Source organism: Diaporthe batatas (genome assembly GCF_019321695.1).
Source record: "Diaporthe batatas strain CRI 302-4 chromosome Unknown Contig00007, whole genome shotgun sequence".
Lineage (NCBI taxonomy): Eukaryota > Fungi > Ascomycota > Sordariomycetes > Diaporthales > Diaporthaceae > Diaporthe > Diaporthe batatas.
The window spans coordinates 886,921-905,745 of record NW_025408554.1 but is presented as its reverse complement, the minus strand read 5'-3'; the positions used below and the strand labels follow the sequence as shown (position 1 = coordinate 905,745).

The 18,825-nt window shown below is 54.9% G+C and overlaps 5 protein-coding genes across 5 annotated transcripts; 2 read left to right on the top strand and 3 right to left on the bottom strand.

Annotated features, from left to right (window-relative positions):
* Window positions 1-371: 371 nt before the first annotated feature.
* On the bottom strand, window positions 372-2,036 carry KVR01_006818 (uncharacterized protein). Its single transcript, XM_044794806.1, has one exon. It carries the CDS (start codon window positions 1,874-1,876, stop codon window positions 1,223-1,225), a length of 654 nt encoding a protein of 217 aa, XP_044644249.1. The 5' UTR covers window positions 1,877-2,036; the 3' UTR covers window positions 372-1,222.
* Window positions 2,037-7,463: 5,427 nt separating this feature from the next.
* KVR01_006897 (uncharacterized protein) lies at window positions 7,464-8,834 on the bottom strand (the record flags this gene model as incomplete). Its single annotated transcript, XM_044784722.1, has 2 exons — window positions 7,464-8,539; window positions 8,593-8,834. 2 exons carry the CDS (start codon window positions 8,832-8,834, stop codon window positions 7,576-7,578), a joined length of 1,206 nt encoding a protein of 401 aa, XP_044644328.1. The 3' UTR covers window positions 7,464-7,575.
* A 933-nt stretch (window positions 8,835-9,767) lies between these two features.
* KVR01_006991 (uncharacterized protein) lies at window positions 9,768-14,357 on the bottom strand. Its single transcript, XM_044781322.1, has 6 exons — window positions 14,178-14,357; window positions 13,288-13,496; window positions 12,863-13,066; window positions 12,648-12,715; window positions 12,157-12,433; window positions 9,768-12,087 (listed from the first exon to the last, which is right to left on the bottom strand). The coding sequence occupies exons 2-6, from the start codon at window positions 13,296-13,298 to the stop codon at window positions 11,889-11,891; spliced, it is 759 nt and encodes a 252-aa protein (XP_044644422.1). The 5' UTR covers window positions 13,299-13,496; window positions 14,178-14,357; the 3' UTR covers window positions 9,768-11,888.
* On the top strand, window positions 10,040-11,227 carry KVR01_006741 (DNA-directed RNA polymerase III subunit C34; the record flags this gene model as incomplete). Its single annotated transcript, XM_044790826.1, has 1 exon — window positions 10,040-11,227. The coding sequence occupies one exon, from the start codon at window positions 10,040-10,042 to the stop codon at window positions 11,225-11,227; it is 1,188 nt and encodes a 395-aa protein (XP_044644172.1).
* Window positions 14,358-15,012: 655 nt separating the features above from the next.
* Window positions 15,013-17,658, top strand: KVR01_006629 (uncharacterized protein). The gene is made up of 4 exons (XM_044786535.1): window positions 15,013-15,333; window positions 15,396-15,427; window positions 15,486-15,565; window positions 15,638-17,658. The coding sequence occupies exons 1-4, from the start codon at window positions 15,252-15,254 to the stop codon at window positions 17,076-17,078; spliced, it is 1,635 nt and encodes a 544-aa protein (XP_044644060.1). The 5' UTR covers window positions 15,013-15,251; the 3' UTR covers window positions 17,079-17,658.
* The last annotated feature ends 1,167 nt before the right edge of the window (window positions 17,659-18,825 follow it).

Below are 18,825 nucleotides of genomic sequence, written 5' to 3'. Positions count from 1 at the left end.
GCCGTCTACCAGTCCTTCTAATACTTGTTGTGGCACCGCCAGTCCAAGGAATGGGTCGTTGTGAGAGGCTGCCGTCTCACAATTAAGTAAATCACGATATTGCAGTGATTTGATGAGCGCCGAGTTTTGCTCGGTGTGTCACAGGCTTACAGACCGAGACATCCCTCATGTCTCATGGCAGATGGACACATGTTGACCGTCTAGAATCTTTATTTTATGATAGTAAATGCCAGACTTCTGAGTTGGTGGGGGGTGGAGGCTTTCAATATTCTCTCAGAAGCTTTTTAGTGTGAATCCGTCCCTGAGGCAGTTGGGTTGATGAGACTACTTGTTGTGGCCCACTGCCCGGATGGAGATCTTGAAAAGAACAACGTACTGTACAGGCCTGTTATTCTTTGGGCAAGTCTTAGGACTAGTATTGTTGGTCGGTGCCACCGAGTCCAATGGGACTTCAAAGGCATGTCGTAAGTCGTCACTGCCTATAGATAGACAAGTACAGTAAGTAATCCGATACACTCACTCCCAACCCCATTCTAAGTTTCAAGTCTCCATCAGTATCTGAATGTCATGCGTTCAGCAAGCTTGGCGAATATTCCTAAGCACCCGAGGCTTGATGGATGCACATGGGGATACTCGCAGCCCTTGCACCTGCTGATGGTGTGACATTGGTGGCAGCCCCAAAGAGGTGCCAGTTGGCGGTGGGGAAAGTGGCACGAGACCATGAATGGTTGAAATTACATGAATGACTCCACGAAACTAGAAAAGTGCGGAGGATGCATCGTTGGTAAGTTCTCCAGCCCCCAGAAACCCCGCTCTACAACTTCATCATAGACAAGGACACTTCATTTGCATTATCATGGCGCAAAAAGGCGGCGAGGAGAGCGATACGACAAGAGAGACGCTCTGCATGTACACGGCTCTGTCTGATGGACGATGACAGGCGTGCGGCAGTTGACTTTTATTTGTTTTTGGCCGGCGCTCCGGTGTTTGCTTGGGCTCCAGTAAGTGGACTCCGGAAGAAGAAGGCATCCCGATCATTCCATGTTGTCTTTTGTTATATCACAGTGTTTCTCGACTTGCAGCTCACGATGGCACTTTTTCGCTTTTTCTTCACGTGATCATCATCATCATCGTCACCGTCGTCGTCATCGTCATGATCATCATCCAGGTCACACGCAATCACTGTCACGCTTCACGCTCATGGTGAATCCAAGTCAGGCACTCATAGGACCCTGAGAACGACAAAGGTTGCCGTCACCCCGCAACCCTTCCTGTAGTCCCCGGACTCGGAGCTCAGCACCTTGGCCTTGCCGCCGGCCTCGAGCCCGGCCACCTCGGCCTTGAAGCCCTGGCTCTCCCAGATGTCGTCGAGCACGGTGGCGACGACGACACCGTCGCGCTTGGTGACCCGGACGAGCTCACGCAGCGCCGCGGCGCCCACGTGCGTGTGGGTGAAGGTGCCGACGCACACGACGACGTCGTACGCGCCGTCTGCGACGTCAAGCGGCTTGTTGAGGTCCGTGGTCTGCAGGCCCTCGTACGCCCCGGACTGCCGGGCCACGGCGAGCATCCCCGGGCTCAGGTCCCGACCGTCGATGTGCTTGGCCCCGAGCCGCGCGAGCTCGACGCCCGCCAGGCCCGTCCCGCACCCGGCGTCCAGGATCCGTAGCTCGGGGCTGATGGTTGGGGTCCCCAGCGCCTTGGCCACCAGGCTTGCGACGGCCGCTGGGCCGACGTAGTTCTGGGACGGGTCACGCAGGTCAGAGTCATAGGTTGGGGCCCAAGAGTCGTACACGTCCTGTGCCTCAATAACATCCTTGAGGACGTAGGACCGGGTGAGGTGGGGGTTGTTGGCGGTGTTGGTGGTGACAGACATGTTGAAGAATAGGCCACGGGGTTGAACAGAGGGTGGCTAAAGGTGGCTAAGTAGGTGTGAATACTGGGGGTATGGAAACGAGGGTGCGTCTCTTGTGTTGAACTTGTGGATTGAGGAGATGGATGTCGAAGGTACAGAGTCTTGCCTCACTTCCCCCGACCGACCGCGCGAACGACGGGCTTTAAGTATTCTCCTCAACACCATTTTTCCGGATCGTAGTGACAGATGCCGACTACATCGAAGGCTCGGCATGTCCAAGATCAGCGCTACGGTTCCACGGACTGCATGAGGCGCTCACGTCCAATGTCAACAATTGGCTGCCGAGGGAATAGCTTGGATGCTCAAACCTTTAGCTACATGGTGTACCATGTCGAAGAACCCACCTTGGTGTTGTTGGTCCATACAACAGCCGCACAGCCCTCACTCCGGACTGGGAACACGCAGGCGATGTGACGCACCTGGGAAGCTCAGTCCCTGTATCCAAATGGCGCAATCGTTCGCATTTAATGAACTACATGCCGGGCTGGCGAACTGGAGTTCTCCGTCAGAACTGCATTGTGCGAACCCTGCACCGTTTATTAGCAAAGTCAAGCCGCCGCTTATATAGAAGAGTAAAAGCTAACCTAATCCCATTTCTTCATAGAAATTTATATAAGCTATTCTTATATTAAAAAAAAGTAGAGACTAAAGTTTTTTAAATATTTATTAGTAAAATATTAGTTATAAAGTTTATATATTTTATAATTATATTAAATAATAATAGTAAATTATTTATCTTATAAAATTTTATATTAATATAATAATTTATTATACTTATTTATAAATAATATAATATCTTATATTATTATAAGTTCTCACGCTAAACCTAATTGAGAGTCTGTTAGTATGTAGTGAACACTCTGTACCTGCATTTAATATGGACAGGCTGAGGCGGAGATTCTAGTAGCCACCGACCAGGTCGAACTGCCCAGGTGGTCAAGTACGCTCAAGCACCGCCCCAAGTCACACATTACCTTCCAATACGGTGATCCTTGGTGAGGGTGGCTTAGGACGCGACTCTTCCCCGCTATTCTCAGCTTAGTTCCGACGGCAAGACGGTTAAGCCCTCATGATGGGTCAGAGAGGCGATCTAAGTCGTCAGGACTAAACGACGTACCCCAGGAGCTGCCTGTCGCCGTCGCTCCTTTGGGCTAGAAGAGGATGCAGTCCCATTCCTCAATCCTGCTACGACACGAACTTGACGTCAGGTCTCCCTACTCGGGCCTCTTGTCCTGAGGGGGGAAAGGGGATAAATGGGCCGCGGGCGACGGAGGACGCAGAAAGGGAGGGCCTGTGTGCTCTCGCACGGAACGGACGGGTACTTTTGGCGCACTTGCTAACTGCTTCTTTCCTGCTTGCTTGCGCTGACCGGCCCACTTCTTCTGCCACTTTGGACGCGGCTCGCGGACGGTTCGCGGACGGTTCGCGGGGTGGGCATGTGCAGTTATTTATGTACCCACACATGCATGCGACATGTTTTTTGTCCCATCCTGCCTGCCTGCATGCCCTTCGTATGTGACTATCATATGACAATGCTGGGGTCGAGGGTCTTGGCATGGGGCATGGCCCCAAAGTGACGCGGGGAAAAGGTGGCCCCGAGTGCGATGGAGAGTCCCGCCGAGGGTAACCGGCTCTGACAGGTCGGAGTCGGTGCCGTTGTGGGGTCAGTTGTGGTGGGGCCCGGAATCCTGCAGCTCGCCGTAAGAACGGGCGCTGCGGGGTGAAGAACCGCCGAGCGTTCGGCAACGCAGGCCCTCCCTGCTCCGTGGGTTCCTGAGAGCAACCTCCTTAATTTCTTTGCCAACCCCCAGCCCGCACATCTCAGCATGACAAGAACGAATATTGTAATTCTTAGCAATAGCAATAGCAATAGCAAAATCAACACCTTTCCTACGAATGGCGATGAGGCTGGCATCCCGCCATCCTACCATCTTACCGGCCCTGGCCCTGCTTGGCCCAGGCGCCCTCTCTCCTGTGACTTTCCAGCTCCGCGGATAATCGCCAAAGCTGCAGGGAAATGCGCGGCCGCACCACCTCTCCTGGCCCTGACCTATGGCACCGCAAACAGCTGCATGAGATTGATGCAAAGTGACGTAGAGACCACCTTCGGAAGAGGCTTGGATTCTCGATTCGAAAGGGCTCTAAGCAAGCATTGCCAGTGCTGTGTTGAAATTGAAGAGAAGCCGCCACGGTGTTTACGGGTCCTTCCCCGCAGCGTGCGTGGGTGGATTTTCCTCGACGGCGTGGGATCAGAGAGCAATTTGTGCCGCTATTACTAAATCCTCCATTGGTGGACTCAGCGGATGCGCATCTAACTATGCCTGAACTCTGTTCTCGACTCTGTCCTTGAACCATGAGCCTCCTGGAACTCTGCTCAGATTGGATATTCATTGCTCCTCTAGAATCTCCGGGAACCTCAAGTGCTGGTAAGATTGAGGGGCACAATGATTCGTCCTCCTTCTCTGACCACCTTCGTCACATGCGATCTGTAACCGGCGCACCTCCTGCCAACCTCCTGCCAACTCCGTGGGCCCGAACCCCAGAGGTTATTCGCCAGCCCCCGCGCCTGCAGAGCACAAGTGTGACAGTAGCCTCCATTCATCCCACGCCGGTGTGCATTGGTGAGGGGCAGCAGTTTCTGGCTATTTCATTCATTCATTCAATCAATCGATCAATAGATCTCGGTCCATACCTCGGTAGCTTTCCTATTGATGGAATTGACCGCTTGACATCTCAGTTTTCCTTGGACTAACCACTAGTTCCAGTTCCGGGCTGGGGCAGAACAGATGGCCTCGAAGTGTCCCACCGTCGCAGCGAGCAATGTCAGCCCGGGGGAAATCTCGCTTTTCCCAAGAAGTCCACCTTGCTTACCTCCAGACATCCGACCACGTATGTCCCATTCACTGCTATGAGGTCAGATTCAAGGTTGCGGTTGTAGTTTCAGCGGCCTGACCAAAAACCACTTTGTGGAATCAAGTCGTCTACGGCTCCCGGTCATCACGCACGGAGAAATAAAAAGGACAATGCTGGATCAAGCCACTCGAGTCACAGCTGTGTCAGAGGAACTAAATGGGATCTGTCCTAATCTGACTTTGTGCCCAGGAACATGCTGAGAACTGAGACCTTGGACTTGATGTCAACTGGTACTATCTGGAATATGCCATTTGTTGCGGATGTCTCCGACCGCAAAACTTCATCTACTGCCCTCGCTTCTCTCATCTCGAAGCTCACACTGCACATGTGCATGTTACCCAAGATGTCATATGGGAAGCTTGCTTTTCATTTTTCGAATCCTGCCCCGATGCCGATAAATTAGGACATCATCTTCCAGAATGATCCGTCGGCGTGTTCATCCAGTGAGATAGCCTCGGGTGAGATGCACTTCGACGCAACAGTGGATATTGAGAAGGAGTTTCCAAAAAGAGAGGACGGAAGACGCACTGACACAGCGAGCTCTTGAGAACAGACAAACTCAACGCAGGCCCTGGAGATCCTGGATTCCTGTGTAGCTGATCACCTGGGCAATATCCATACAACTACGGTGAGGTGAATCGTTGACTTCGAAAGATCATTACTTGAAGCCTAAGTCTGGCTTGACTTGAAATTCAACCAATGGCCTAATTTCCGCCTGCAAATAAGTCAGCTGTTTACATCACCCCACAAAATCAATCTCATCCGCGGGAGAAAGGACTCTCACCTCAAGTATCGCCCTTGGCGCCCATATCTCATACATCTTCTCCGCTGCTCTACTCCCCCCGGACGGATCATCGCCGGTGTGCTGCTTAATGCAGAACCCCCCCTTCCCAAAGTGCAGACTAAGCCAGGCTTTGAGGTGGTCGGGGCCGAGTTGTCTGGATATTTCGGCAGAGAGTGTTGTTGAGGTGATATTGATGGGCATTTTGTGTGGATTGGTGTTGTACCTGGGATCGTTGTGTGGTCATGGACACACTGTATGTATAGGATTCAACAATTGCATCTGGTGGGCGGTTAGTCGACTCGTACTTTCAAGCGGCAGCGCAGTCTGGGTGATGTTGGTCAACGCCGGGCTGGTGATCTATGGCCAACCGTATTATTTGATTCACTGGATCTATGGCAATCTCATGGGATTCAGATGGTCAGTGAAGAACGAAACACCGTGACCAGCGGTCACTTGCGCTATCCTGAGCACTTGACAGTTTAATATGCCGCTGGTAGGGGACTTCAGGATCGCAAATTTGTCCAAAATCAGTTCCTTAAAAAGAATCAGAAACGAACGATACCGGCATCAGGAAACAGTAAGTCTGTCAATTTCATCGTATGTAAGCAATGGCTCTAACATGTTTCTCTTGCCTGTGCCTCGTTGCTGCCGATACCTCGTCAGTGCTGAGGGAGCTCCCGAGGTGGGACTTTGAGTTGATCCCATGACTTCTTTGGCAGTTCTCTTACTCCCCTTCCCTATTTCTTGACGAAAATCTCTTTCCCAGTCATATCCTTCAGACGATCGTGCTGAATTCATCCCAAATCTCCCTGCCCGGTGAGGCAGAGGCTGTTGTTCAAGTCGCGAGATACTTCTTCGCAGGAATCCTCGTCTTCCTGGGGAGATTTTAAGAGTCTCAGCAGTGAGTGGCGCTGAGTGTACGTACCTTTGTGAGTTGCTGTCTGGCTGGCGACCAGAGCTGGATCATGCCATTGCTGATCAAGCCTAGTCCATGGCCATCGCGACCCAATCTACCCTCTAGAAACAATTTGTGGCGAAGTGGATTGATTTACTGGCTCGAGAAGTACCATGTCTCCCATTCAAGCCGGCGATGTGTTGAATTCTGTTGTCTCCCGTCATACACGAGGAGCGCACTAATGATGAGAGGGAGCTTGCAGAACTCCTAGTCTGTGTTTTGGCATCTCAGTCAACCCTCCCAGACCCCACAAGGCCTGCGATCCACCGTATTTCAGTAGACAACTAGCACGATCCTTGACTTTGGAAATTGGTGGCCAGCGCTGTGCACACAAGATATCCCCGTTGGAGTACATAGGGTACCTCCCAGGTCCAATTTCGGCCACCATATTCTCCAATCAGACTCAGTGGAGCTCGGGCATTGCTGTATTTGTCCTGGACCACAATTCCCTGATATGTGATGGTACACCGTACCACAAAGACCCCAACATCCCGTGGGCCTCAGTTCTGTCCGTTACGCGCGAAGTGACTTTTTATGCCATCAGCTACAAGCTTGTCTTGGTCTTTAGATCCCAGGTCTTGGGCGGTTTTCGATGCAATAGGTATTTGCTTCGTTCCATGGGCTACTTATGTACCCTACTTGATCGCGGAGCCGTCAAAATGTGTCGTTTCCGTGCCGAACGACAATCGGCGCCATACTACCGCCATCAACCAGCCCAGTTTCCCCCATTCAAGAGTCTAGCTCCGACGATGTTCCCCGTCTCGTCACAAGTGGTGTCTGTGAGGTGGTAGAAATGCTTGAAGTCTGGGTCTAGGGCCCGCAGCAGCGTTTGAGTACCAGGTCTTTATCATACATCTCGGATTTCATGGTATACCGAGAATGCAAATTGGCAGTATTTTAATTGTCTCCATTCACCCGACAAGTGACTTAGGATTGGTAAACTCAACGCTATCTGGCGGGTTTGCACTTCCCTACTTAGGTACTGATGACCGGCAACACTCGGACACCTCAGCCAGCTAACACCCAGTCTGCTATTCCCTTAGCATGCAATTCCATGGTATCAAGCAGAGGGACCGTGACATCCTCAGCCTTCAAGATGAACTGCAACTCGGTGCAGGCCAGCACTATCACTTCGGCCCCGTTCTCGATCAGCCTGTCAACCAGAGCGGCAGTCTTCGCCCTTGTCTCATCTCGGAAGATCCCAGCACCGAGTTCCTCAAAAATCGCCTTGTCCATCGCGAGCCGAGCCTCTCGGTCCGGGATCAACACTTCCACGCCAGCCTTCTCGCTCAGGCGCCCCTTGATGAAGTCGTCCTCCATGACTGTACTGGTCGCCAGCAGACCTATTTTCGAGAGGCCCCTCCGCTTGATCTCAGCGGCCGCAGCGTCGGCGATGTGTAGCAAGGGCAAGCCTCCCTCAGCTTCAACCCGCCCGGCAACCTTGTGTCCGATGTTGCAGCCGATGGCGAGGCCCTGCGCTCCCGCCGCCTTGAGTTGCTTTGAAGCCGTGATAAATTTGTCCGCGGCCGCATCCCAGTCTCCAGCGGTAAATAGGGCGGAAGTCTCTGCGTGGTTGAACGAGTGCATTATCATGGGCGCTGAGGATGCGCCCCCGAGCGCCCGCTGAATGTGGCCGTTGATTGAGGTGTAGTAGAGCGCCGTCGAGTGGTAGCTCATGCCGCCGAGAAATCCTAGTGTCTTCATGCTGTTTGGCAATTGGCGTGCGTGCTCAGGTTGAAATTGTGATGAGAGATACTCAAGGGAGCCAGTGCCCAAGACGAAAGGTGAGAGGACAGGGTTGATGGCTGGTAGGTGTGGTCTGGATGAGTCAACTTGCAAGCGTAAGCGGGGAGCCTCCCCCTGCTCGACGTCTTCTTTAGTGTCCGAAATGGTTTCGCCGTCATCATCTTGCTCTGCTGTGATGATCCCGTGGTTCTGGGCAATTTGATCTGGGTGCGTTCCAAATTCACGGCTGGGTACTTTTTAGAACAGCAAATATGGCAGGTTTCGAAAAAGAAAACATACTATTTCTTGTGAACTCCCTCTCTCGCATTCTTCTCGAGGAGCTCTCGGGCAGGGGCGGTGGAATTAACCCATTCTGTCGTGCTTCGTAGCTTTTTGAGGCACCTTCGGACTCCAACCCTAACTCTTTCCTTGGCGTCGTGGATTTCCTTTTGCTGTGCAGTCATAGCCCTGACACGCTTGATGGATTTGACGGTATTTGTATTCGTTGAATACTCATCGTCACGTTTGCGTTTTCCTGACATGTTGGGCTGCTTGAAAATATTGATCAGTTCATGTGAAGAAGGCCTCTAGATATCATGTAGTTACTTACCAACCAAAAAGTTCGGTTGCAGGCAGGTGCAGGTGATGTGGTCTTGAAGTGTTGGAAGTTTGGAAGTTTGGCCGACGGTTGTCTGCAACAGTTTCAAGGTTGGGTGGGAGATGGAGGAGGAGCGCCACTGCAATTGCTCTCTCGACACTTGCCGTTCACAACGACAAGGCAACAACTACCTCCAACCGACCTGGATCAACCTAAACAACCACTAAAAGTGCATTCGAACTATGTCTGAATGGAATTTTATTGTTCTTTTGGTATAATGTTGTCTCGCTAACATCCAGAAACACAGCTCTAGTCTCACTTAGTACTACTAACCACAGCTCATCACTGTCTACAATTCTCTTACTACCACGGTAACTTCTCCCTTACACTGATATATCTCAAGTGCCTTCTTTACTACTTATGGCTGATAAAGATGATCACGAAAATACCCGCTGTACAGCAGCAAGTCCCGTCCCGGTACTGGTCCTCGGGGCAACAATCGTCAAGATGACAACAATCATTGGAGAAATGGGCAGCAAGTTGAAACTTGGGTATTGTCTGAGCGCAGAATTGGGCGGGGGGCAATGCATCGAGGGAAAGCTGAAATTGTAAGGAAATACTCCAAAACTTCTTCATGATGACTAGCCTGGCCAACCTCTCGGATTGACTTAATTTGCGCAATGGAATCAATGTGCCAAAGAAATGCGAAAGACACGCTTGACTGGGAGGGATCCGTATAAGTCCTGGGACGGCAGGCGGTGAGTGGGTAGCTTGGAGATCGGCAGCTGGCGCTTCTACCTTGGCGGCGGCAGTAAATTTCGCGGGGCCTGGATTACCTGGTCGCTCGTTTGCCAAAAGTCATCTCTGCAGTCACTAGGTAATTTGGATGTTCGGCGACGACTCCCACCTTACAACCGAGCATTGACATCAAAGCTGACCCTAGACCTTCCTATCACCTATAAGTGGTCGCACGGGCATTTTATTAAATAACGGACGGATCCTGCACTTTGAACTCCCTGCCTCTCCTAGCTCGTGCGGCGCGTGACTCACTTTCCGCACCCAAACCTCAACTTCGACCTCAAGATTTACCTCGACCCTCGCCGCTTTGCCCTATCTAGAGGCTGTAATACCACCTGACGAGCCCTGACCATGGCTGCTGTCTCCCCATCCGGGTCGGACGCGGACCCAGCCAAACTCAGCGTCCTGAAGGACGCCCTGTACGAATCATGTCAGCTCAACGGCGACGAGACCCGGCTCTTCAGCCAAGAAGACCTCCTCTCCCTAGGCGTGACCGACGATGCAAACACGCTCCTCCGAGTCCTCCAGGCGCTCATCAATGACCGCCTCCTCATCTCGGTGGCGCGCCAGGGCGGCGGCTACCTGTGGAAGTGGAGGCCGGCCGCCGACGCCGCAAAATACCGGGCACTCAATAGGGAACAGTCCATGGTGTACGAAATGATCGACGATGCGGGCGCCGACGGGATCTGGTCGCGCACCCTCAAGGCGAGGCTCCAGATGCACGACTCCGTGCTTAAGGCACACCTCAAGTTCCTCGAGTCCAAGGGCTATATCAAGGACATGAAGAGCGTGGAACACCCCAACAAGAAAATGTACATAAAGTCCAGCCTGCGGCCGTCGGAGAAGGCCACTGGAGGCCCATGGTACACGGACAGCAACCTGGACGAGGCCTTCATCTCAGAACTTCTCAAGGTGATCTTCGATTTCATCACTAGGCAGAGCACATACCGGAGCGTCCACAGCGTGCACAAGGAGAAACAACCAAAAAAGGGCGTGCTGAAAGGCGACAAGGAGGCTGCCGCAGCAAAGGGCAAGAAGAGGGCGGCAGAGGACATCTCAGGCGAGGACCCAGCGCCCGCCCCGCGCGAGAAGCACCGGCACCGCGAGCCGAAGCGCACGCAGCTGCTGCCCCTGCCAGCGGGCTACAACGCGTACCCGACGGTGCGCCAGATCGCGGAGCTCATCTCGGCCAGTGGCATCACCAACGACACGACGCTGGGCATCGCGGACGTGCAGCAGCTGGTGGACGTGCTCGTGGCCGACGGGCTGGTCGAGCCGGTGCGCGTCGGCAAGGTGAGGGGCTTCCGGACTGTCCGCGCCGCGAAGGTGGACCCCACGCCGCTGACGGCCCTGATGCGCGACCACAACATGGACGAGGACGTCCTCGACCTGCAGGCGCAGGACATGGGCGCGGGCCCCATGAGCAATGGGCTCGCCGAGGCGCCGTGCGGCAGGTGCCCCGTGTTCGACCTGTGCGAGGAGGGCGGGCCTGTGAACCCGGGGAACTGCGTCTACTTCCAGAGGTGGCTGGGCGACTGAGCCCAGGCTTGTCGAGGTTGTGTCAGGCAGTACCAGACACTCTCGGGCTCCTAAAAAAAGGGACGACCAGAGCAATCAGTAAACGAGGCGTTGCGAAAGCAAAGTACCGAGCGACAGACGGTGAGAAGCGTTTTTTTTGCATTTGCTGGTCCTGCATTTGGGTGGTGGACGGGATGGCGTTCAGGGCGACAGACAGGGAACAAAAGAGAGGATCATTTGAGATATCCCATAGCCATACACAGGGCTTAGAAGGCTCTCGGCTGTTGAATTATTACTGTATCATTACCAGCAACTGCCATTGACTGCTACTCAGTGTAACAAAGACACAACGAGATCATTACCATGCATCGATGGCAGTTGTTGAAACAATCTCGGCATCTATCGCTAGAGGGCAACCAGCTCAGGGCATTCGATGCAAACATCACGTCAAATCAACACCATGCGATCACTGATTCATTATTGAATGGGCACAACGAGCGGACAACTTTTGGGTAGAAGAGCAGATCCCTTTTATTTTAGATTGCCTACGCCCAGACAGCATGAAGCTTGTCTTCCAACGTTCAGAGACCTATCGTCCAGTTCATTTGCTCATCGAAGCACCTCCAGATTGACCGCAGTGGCAATTGGTTCCGAAACCTGCATTTTGGCCGATTCAACCTCCTTACGACGTCTTGTGACCCTCGTCAGCGTGGACGATGGTGGGCTTCTTGCCGTACTTGATGGCACCGCTGGCGGAACCGGCAGCCTCGATGGCCTTGACGACCTTGAAGGACTCATCGTCGGCAACCTCGCCGAAGACGACGTGGCGGCCGTCCAGCCAAGAGGTCACGACGGTGGTGATGAAGAACTGGGAGCCGTTGCTGTTTCGTTTGGGTTAGCTCGCCTCCAAGATGAGACCCAATTGGGCGCAGCGTAGGAGGGTGACATACGTGTTGGGGCCGGCGTTGGCCATGGACAGCAGACCAGGGCGGGTGTGCTTGATCTGGAAGTTCTCATCGGCGAACTTCTCGCCGTAGATGGACTTGCCACCAGTGCCGTTGCCACGGGTGAAGTCGCCACCCTGGAGCATGAACTCAGGGATGACACGGTGGAAGGCAGAGCCACGGTAGCCGAAGCCCTGAGCGTGGGTGCAGAGCTCCTTGAAGTTCTTGGTGGTCTTGGGGACGACGTCGTCGTAGAGGTTGAAGTTAATCACACCGGACTGGGCTTTGTCGTGGGCAAGCAATGTTAGCAGCTGTGCTCAATGGACCAGAAAGGGTAGCATTCAGGAACGAGTGGGAATGTTTTAGCAGGCAACTAGCAGAGTGGCTGTGTAGGTTGAGGCCCACGAAGCGCAGAAGCCCAGCCAACAAGAAAGACGGGGAGATGGATGGATGCGAGGATGGCGATGCAGTCGAGACTCAAAATGAATATTGCTTACCCTTGACCTCCTTGGTGGGCTTGTTGCTGCCGTCAAGGACGGGACCCTCCCACTCGAGCTCGAAGTAGCTGCAGAGCAGGTGTGTTAGTCGAGAGAGCTCTGAGGAAAGAAAGCTGCAGACAAAGGTGATTGGAGGGGTATCGATGGCAAGTGGCAAAGATTGCGAAGCCATCGACAGAGCTCAGGAGGAGAGGACAGTGGGGCTCAGTACTTACACCTTAGACATGATGGGTGATGTTGATGAGAAGAAGCGGGCAGAGTTGAAAGTGGCTGATCGTTGATGAAAGGGAGAAGTGATCGAAGGAGAAGTCTTGTTGACGAAGCTGGGGATAGAAGAGGGAGAAAATCGAGGGGCAGCAGCAGCTCGGAAGCTGGAAGTAATAACGCGGGGCATGCAGAGCGGGGCGGCCATGACGGATCTGGGCGAATGATGTGATGTTTTAGCAAAACGGGGGTCGCGCAAGTTGGCAGGCAGGGATACACCCAATAAGCAGACTCAGGCAGACGAGCGTGGCGGGGTACTGGGAGAGCGGACGAAAAGTGAGGACGAAGCAGCTCTTGACTTGAGACAGATGCAGTACACAGTACGGGCACAACAGACAAACACCACACAAGAGGGGCAGGGCAGGGCAGGGCAGACCTCGTGTACATCTCACATCACGTACAGTACCTGTACACCCACCGTACCCAGGCTGCCAGGTAGGGAACCACGTAACCCGCCCTGGGTACCTACCCCCTAGGTTGGTGGGTAGGCACAAACAGGCTCGCCTAGGTACCAGGCCAGAGGCTGGGCTAGGGCGGGCAGAGCTTCCAAGCTGCCTGGGGACCGGACCGAGGTCGCTGCTTGCCCTCACCACTCGCTCAGCTCGGGTTAGGTAGCGTGTCGGTGCCTGAGCTGAGTGCGAGGTATATGCACGGACGTGGATGCAACAGGCGCTGGTGTTGTACCCAGGTACCAGGAACATGATGCGTGTGTTATGTGGGTAAAAGGAGAGGGGGAACCCAGGGGGCAGCAGAAGCTCTGGACTGACGAACAGACCGGCCAAGATCGGCAGAAGACGCCCACGCCCACGCCCACGCCCTGCTGTCGCAGCAACGAGCCTGGCCTGGGGCCTGGGGCCTGGGCAACCGGATCGTCGACAGTCCTGACGAGCTCCTTCCGAGACGCCTCTCTACCCGATCGAGATCTGAAGAGGAGACCATCCTGAGCCTGAGTGCGAGGCAAGACAGCTCAGCTCCCAGACGAGAGACGGCTGGGTACAAGCCCATGCAGCCTCGGGCGTCGAGGAACCGTTGCCGCAGGCCGTACAATGGTCACAATAGGCCATGGGAGCTGTCTCTGCCCGGGAGCATCGAGTCTCCAGAGTGGCGCCACGGCAAGACTGGAGCTGTATGGGACCGTCTCGGGCGTCTCTGGGGTGATTGATATCAACAGGAACGAGCCATGGATGAGCTCGACCCGCCAGGCCTGACTGTCTCCCTGGGGCAAAAACAAGACACGGTACAGTACAGTAAGAGCTCTCGACGTACCGATTTGGCTGGTTCGGAATACCAAGTACAACTAGAAATACACAACCGGGAATGTCAATTGGACAAGTGAAAGCGGGATCGAGACCGTGGAGGATGATGTGGTGGATGGGTGCAGCTGTCAATTCGTTGAGAAGCCGGCGGGAGAAACTTTTCCAATTCGTCGACTACGGAGTACCTGACATCACCAGGGGGTCCTCACTGTCGATTGACAGCTTGACAGGGCTGGCCTGAGGCAACAACAGGCCAGACAACTTCCTCGATAACCTTGGCATAGATATCATTCAAACCCCCCATCCAATGGAGACTTAAAAATGAAAGACAAGACTAGTACTCACTCATTGTCTATTTACAACAACCGACTGTCTCTCCTCTGGGAGCTCCTTCACACTTCCTATGTCCCAGACCACTGCACCACGCAGAGGAACCTGCCGCTCTTGCGTGTCATGTGGGTTACGTGGGGGGGGGGTGGCAATTTGAGACGTGAGGCGTAGAGCTTGGCCCGCACCTAATGCCCTCAGATGCTGAGCAGCCGATTCCCAATGCCATGGATTATTAAAGACCAACCATGGATGGGTGTTTTGCACCCCGAATACATACATGTACATACTAAACAAATGATCTGGCTGATTTGCTCAGGCATTGAGCACTTCTGGCAGCAGCTTTAACTAGGGGCGGGCACTCTATGAAGCCGATGGCTCCGAAAGGGGGGGTACTTTGGCACACCTCAAGGGTTGAGCGAGGGTTTGGGGGAAGGCGGCCTTTGGGGGCTTTTGGGGGGAGGCAGGCAGGTCAGCTCGACCTTATTAGTCAGAGTCCATTAACACACGTTCCTTGAGTGACACGCCAGGGGCCAGTTTGGGAGGCTCGGCAGGGCACTTGCACTTTAACATTCTGGCCAACTCATTAATTAAATGGGGTACAGCACCACAAGACACCGTCGCCGGCCCCTAAACTGAACGCAGACAGACAAAGAAAGCGACCAGCTTCGAAGGCCTCACCCGATCTGATTACTCCCAACCTGGGCACACGTATTCGACGACTCTGTCTGCACCAGGACGCCAATCAACCGCCAAGATGGATCTCAACAGCCTGAGGGACACCGTATCCAACCTGACCTTGTATGATCTCAAGGCGGGAGTACGCAAGGTCCAAAATGGTGAGCGACCTGCGACAAACGCCGACAGCTCCTCCAATGGCTACTGACCGCTGAGCGAATAGCTGTCATGAACTACACCGAGATGGAGTCCAAGGTACGACGGCCACAGTTGGTCTTGCGCCGACGCTTATGTTGCTGACCGGTGCCGACAGGTGCGCGAGGCCACGAACAATGAGCCGTGGGGAGCATCGTCGTCGGTGATGCAGGAGATCGCCAACGGCACCTTCAACTAGTATGATTGATTGCACCGGTTACAGTAACGATGAAACAAATCAGGTTGGCTGACCACGGGTTGTGACCGCAGCCAAACCCTCAACGAGATCATGCCCATGATCTACCGGCGGTTCACAGAGAAGGCCGCCGAGGAATGGAGACAGATCTACAAAGCCCTGCAGCTGCTCGAATATCTGATCAAGCACGGCTCGGAACGTGTTATCGATGACGCCCGATCCCACCTCACCCTCCTCAAGATGCTGCGGCAGTTCCACTTCATCGACCAGAATGGCAAGGACCAGGGCATCAACGTCCGGAACCGCGCCAAGGAGTTGACCGACCTCCTCGGCGACGTCGACCGCATCCGGGCAGAGCGGAAGAAGGCCCGGGCAAACAAAGCAAAATACACTGGTGTCGAGGGCGGCGCGGGCCTTGGGTTCTCGAGCGGCGGCAGCAGCAGCCGATATGGTGGTTTCGGCAGCGAGAGTGGCGGCTACGGCGGCGGTGGTGGCACCTCTGCCAACTTCGGAGGGTACTCGGGCGGCGTCTATGGTGACGGAGGTGGGTTTGGTGGTGAGAGCAGCGACTTCCGAGACACTGGTCGACGTGCGGGAGGCGGAGACCAGTTCGAGGAGTACGACGAGTTTGACGGCCACGATGCCCCCGAGCCAGCACGCCGCAAGACAACGGAGCGGGCTGGGACCAAGAAGACGACGCCGGCGCCGGCGGCCGTCGAGCCTCCAAAGAAGAAAGAGCCCGAGGTTGATCTGTTCTCGTTCGACGACCCCGTCCCCTCCTCGTCCTCCGTAGCCCCCGCAGCACCCTCCAACGGCTCCGGCCTTGCTGCGCTGTCTACGACTACTGCTCCAGCCGCCGCCGCCGATAATGACGACGACGACTTCGATGACTTCCAGTCCGCCACACCGGCAGGGCAGACCTCTGCTCCGCAATCATCGGCTTTTGGAAACCCGCTCATGACGTCGAATGCCTCGGGCGCCACTTTTGCCGCCCCAGCGCCTGTGGCAGCCCCGGCCAACCTCAACGGCATGATGGGCTTCTCTTCCATGACGCCACCTCCAGCCAGCTCGACGACGACCACCCCCGCGGCGAACTACTCTTCTTTCAGCAGCCCCCTTGCGTCCTCCACGACCATGTCGCCCCCCGCGAACAAGCCTCAAGCCGGCGGGTACCAGCCGTCCGGGCCGAACTACTTCACCTCTGTGCAAGCTGCCACGCCTCAGTCGGCCTCGACACCGACCTCGGCGGGCGGCATGGCGGCCTTGCGACCCACAGGAACTGGGCCAGCGGCCAAGAAGCCTGCCGGTGGTGACGCGTTCGGTGCCCTGTGGGCAAGTGCAAGCGGCACTGGTGCCAAGAAGCAGAGCACGGGAGGTGGCCCAGCACTGGGCCAGTTGGCAAAGGAGAAGAGCAGCGCCGGCATCTGGGGTGCCCCAGCTACTGCGCAGTCGAAGCCAGCAGGTTCCAGCCAGCCCAATACCGGAAGCTCAGGGTTGGACGATCTGCTAGGATAGATCGTCATACGAGGTAGTTTGTGACAGGCGAGGCAGCCTTGATCGTCACTGCACATGCCAGGCCAGGCCAGACCAGCCAGGCCACGCAGTATATCTGATCAAAAGTTGAGACATGGGGGAGATCGGAAGGGTTGGTCGCGGGTTCGCTACAGTCATAATACAAGCATAGGAGGATCGACCAGTTTCTGATGCGCTTTTTGTTAGACCTAAGATCTTGAGGCGTACTGGAGTTCAAAATCATTTCTCTGCAGTGCAAGCTAAATTCTAGTGTTTTTGATGCTGCTGGTTGCCCTAGATTGCATGTCCAGAACTCGCGGTGCTTGACACCCATTCCTGTCATCCCAGCAGATAGCACATGTGTCATGGGGCGGATCTGAGAGACCGGGTGCCAACAACTGTCTAGTCAGAATCACCATCTGCCATTTGCGTAGTTTGTTTGTGGTTGAAGCATGGGCCTGCAAAAGAACCAACACTAGGTGCTTGACACTCCACAAGCAGCCTTCTTCTTATTGCGTTGCAGCAAGTACACAGCCTCCGGCCCCTCTGTACACATTGATCCCACTTCGAGGCCTGAAGAGCCAGCCAGCTGGCGGGCCCGACCGCAGCTGAGACAATCCCAAAAAATGCGGCGGCCGTATACAGAATACAGCGTAGGCCGGGGGGTCGCTTGTTTGGTCGCCATCGGTGGCCGGGCTTGTTTCATTCGGCGCGGCTGCGCATCGGCACTGTGGGCTTGGTCCGCAGCTGCGGCTTCCACATGCACAGGGCTGGGGCTGCCACGCGCACGGTATTGTGCAGCCGTCATGACTTACGAGAGAGCGTCTTGCCCTGCATCAGCATACGGAGTATACGAACCCCCATCATCGAGACCAGAGCAGCAGTGCACTGAACGTTGAGGTGAGAAATTGGTGGATCTGCGCGGAAACATTAGAGAAACGCCCCGGCCCAATCGAGGCCCTGGTGTCTTTGGCGCCGAGGTGGATCTCTGCAGACTATGGGCAGGGCCAGTGGCAGGTGGTTGGTTGGCCCAGCTGCCCAGCAAGCCTGGGGTGTGAGTTCAGTTCCTGGACCCGAGCAGCCAGCAGCCAACACCAACTGCTGCTGCCCTCTCTGCCTCTCAGCCACTCTGCCACTCTGCAGACGCGGTGGAGACCACATACCTCAGCAATACCCCGTACCTGACCAGCACGCCATCGCGGCTGTTTAAGCGCTCGCCAAACAAGCCGAGGGGGTGCCTCTCGATGCCCATTGGCCTTCTCACCTCGACTCGCGCCTCTCGCATGGACTGATCTCCCCGTGATCTTTTGTGTCTGTGGAGCTCTCAATCTCCCCAGCCGCCGGTTGGCGACATGGATGGATAAAGAATCGAAGCATGTCTCGTGCTGTATCTGGCCTCCCGTTGGATGCCCTCGACAATGGGCCCTGGCCACAGAGCAATGACGACTGCTACCTCCCAAGGTTGTTTCTTAGTCGTACCCACACGGCGCGCCATGTGTTGGGTCGTCGACGGCCCGCAACAGGCCCAAACCAAGCCCAGGACATGGTTCATCCACAAGTACTGCCGCTGCCAGCTGTATTTGGCAACATTCCCACTCACACACACCACCCTCGGTGCCGGTCTCATTGCCCACCTTTGCTGGGCTGGCTGGAGACCCGGGTCTAGACCTCCCTGAGCACATGCGGCGGCCGTCGTCCAGGCTCGGCACAAGTGACCCTGCCTGATATAATCCGGATGGCCTCTTCTCCT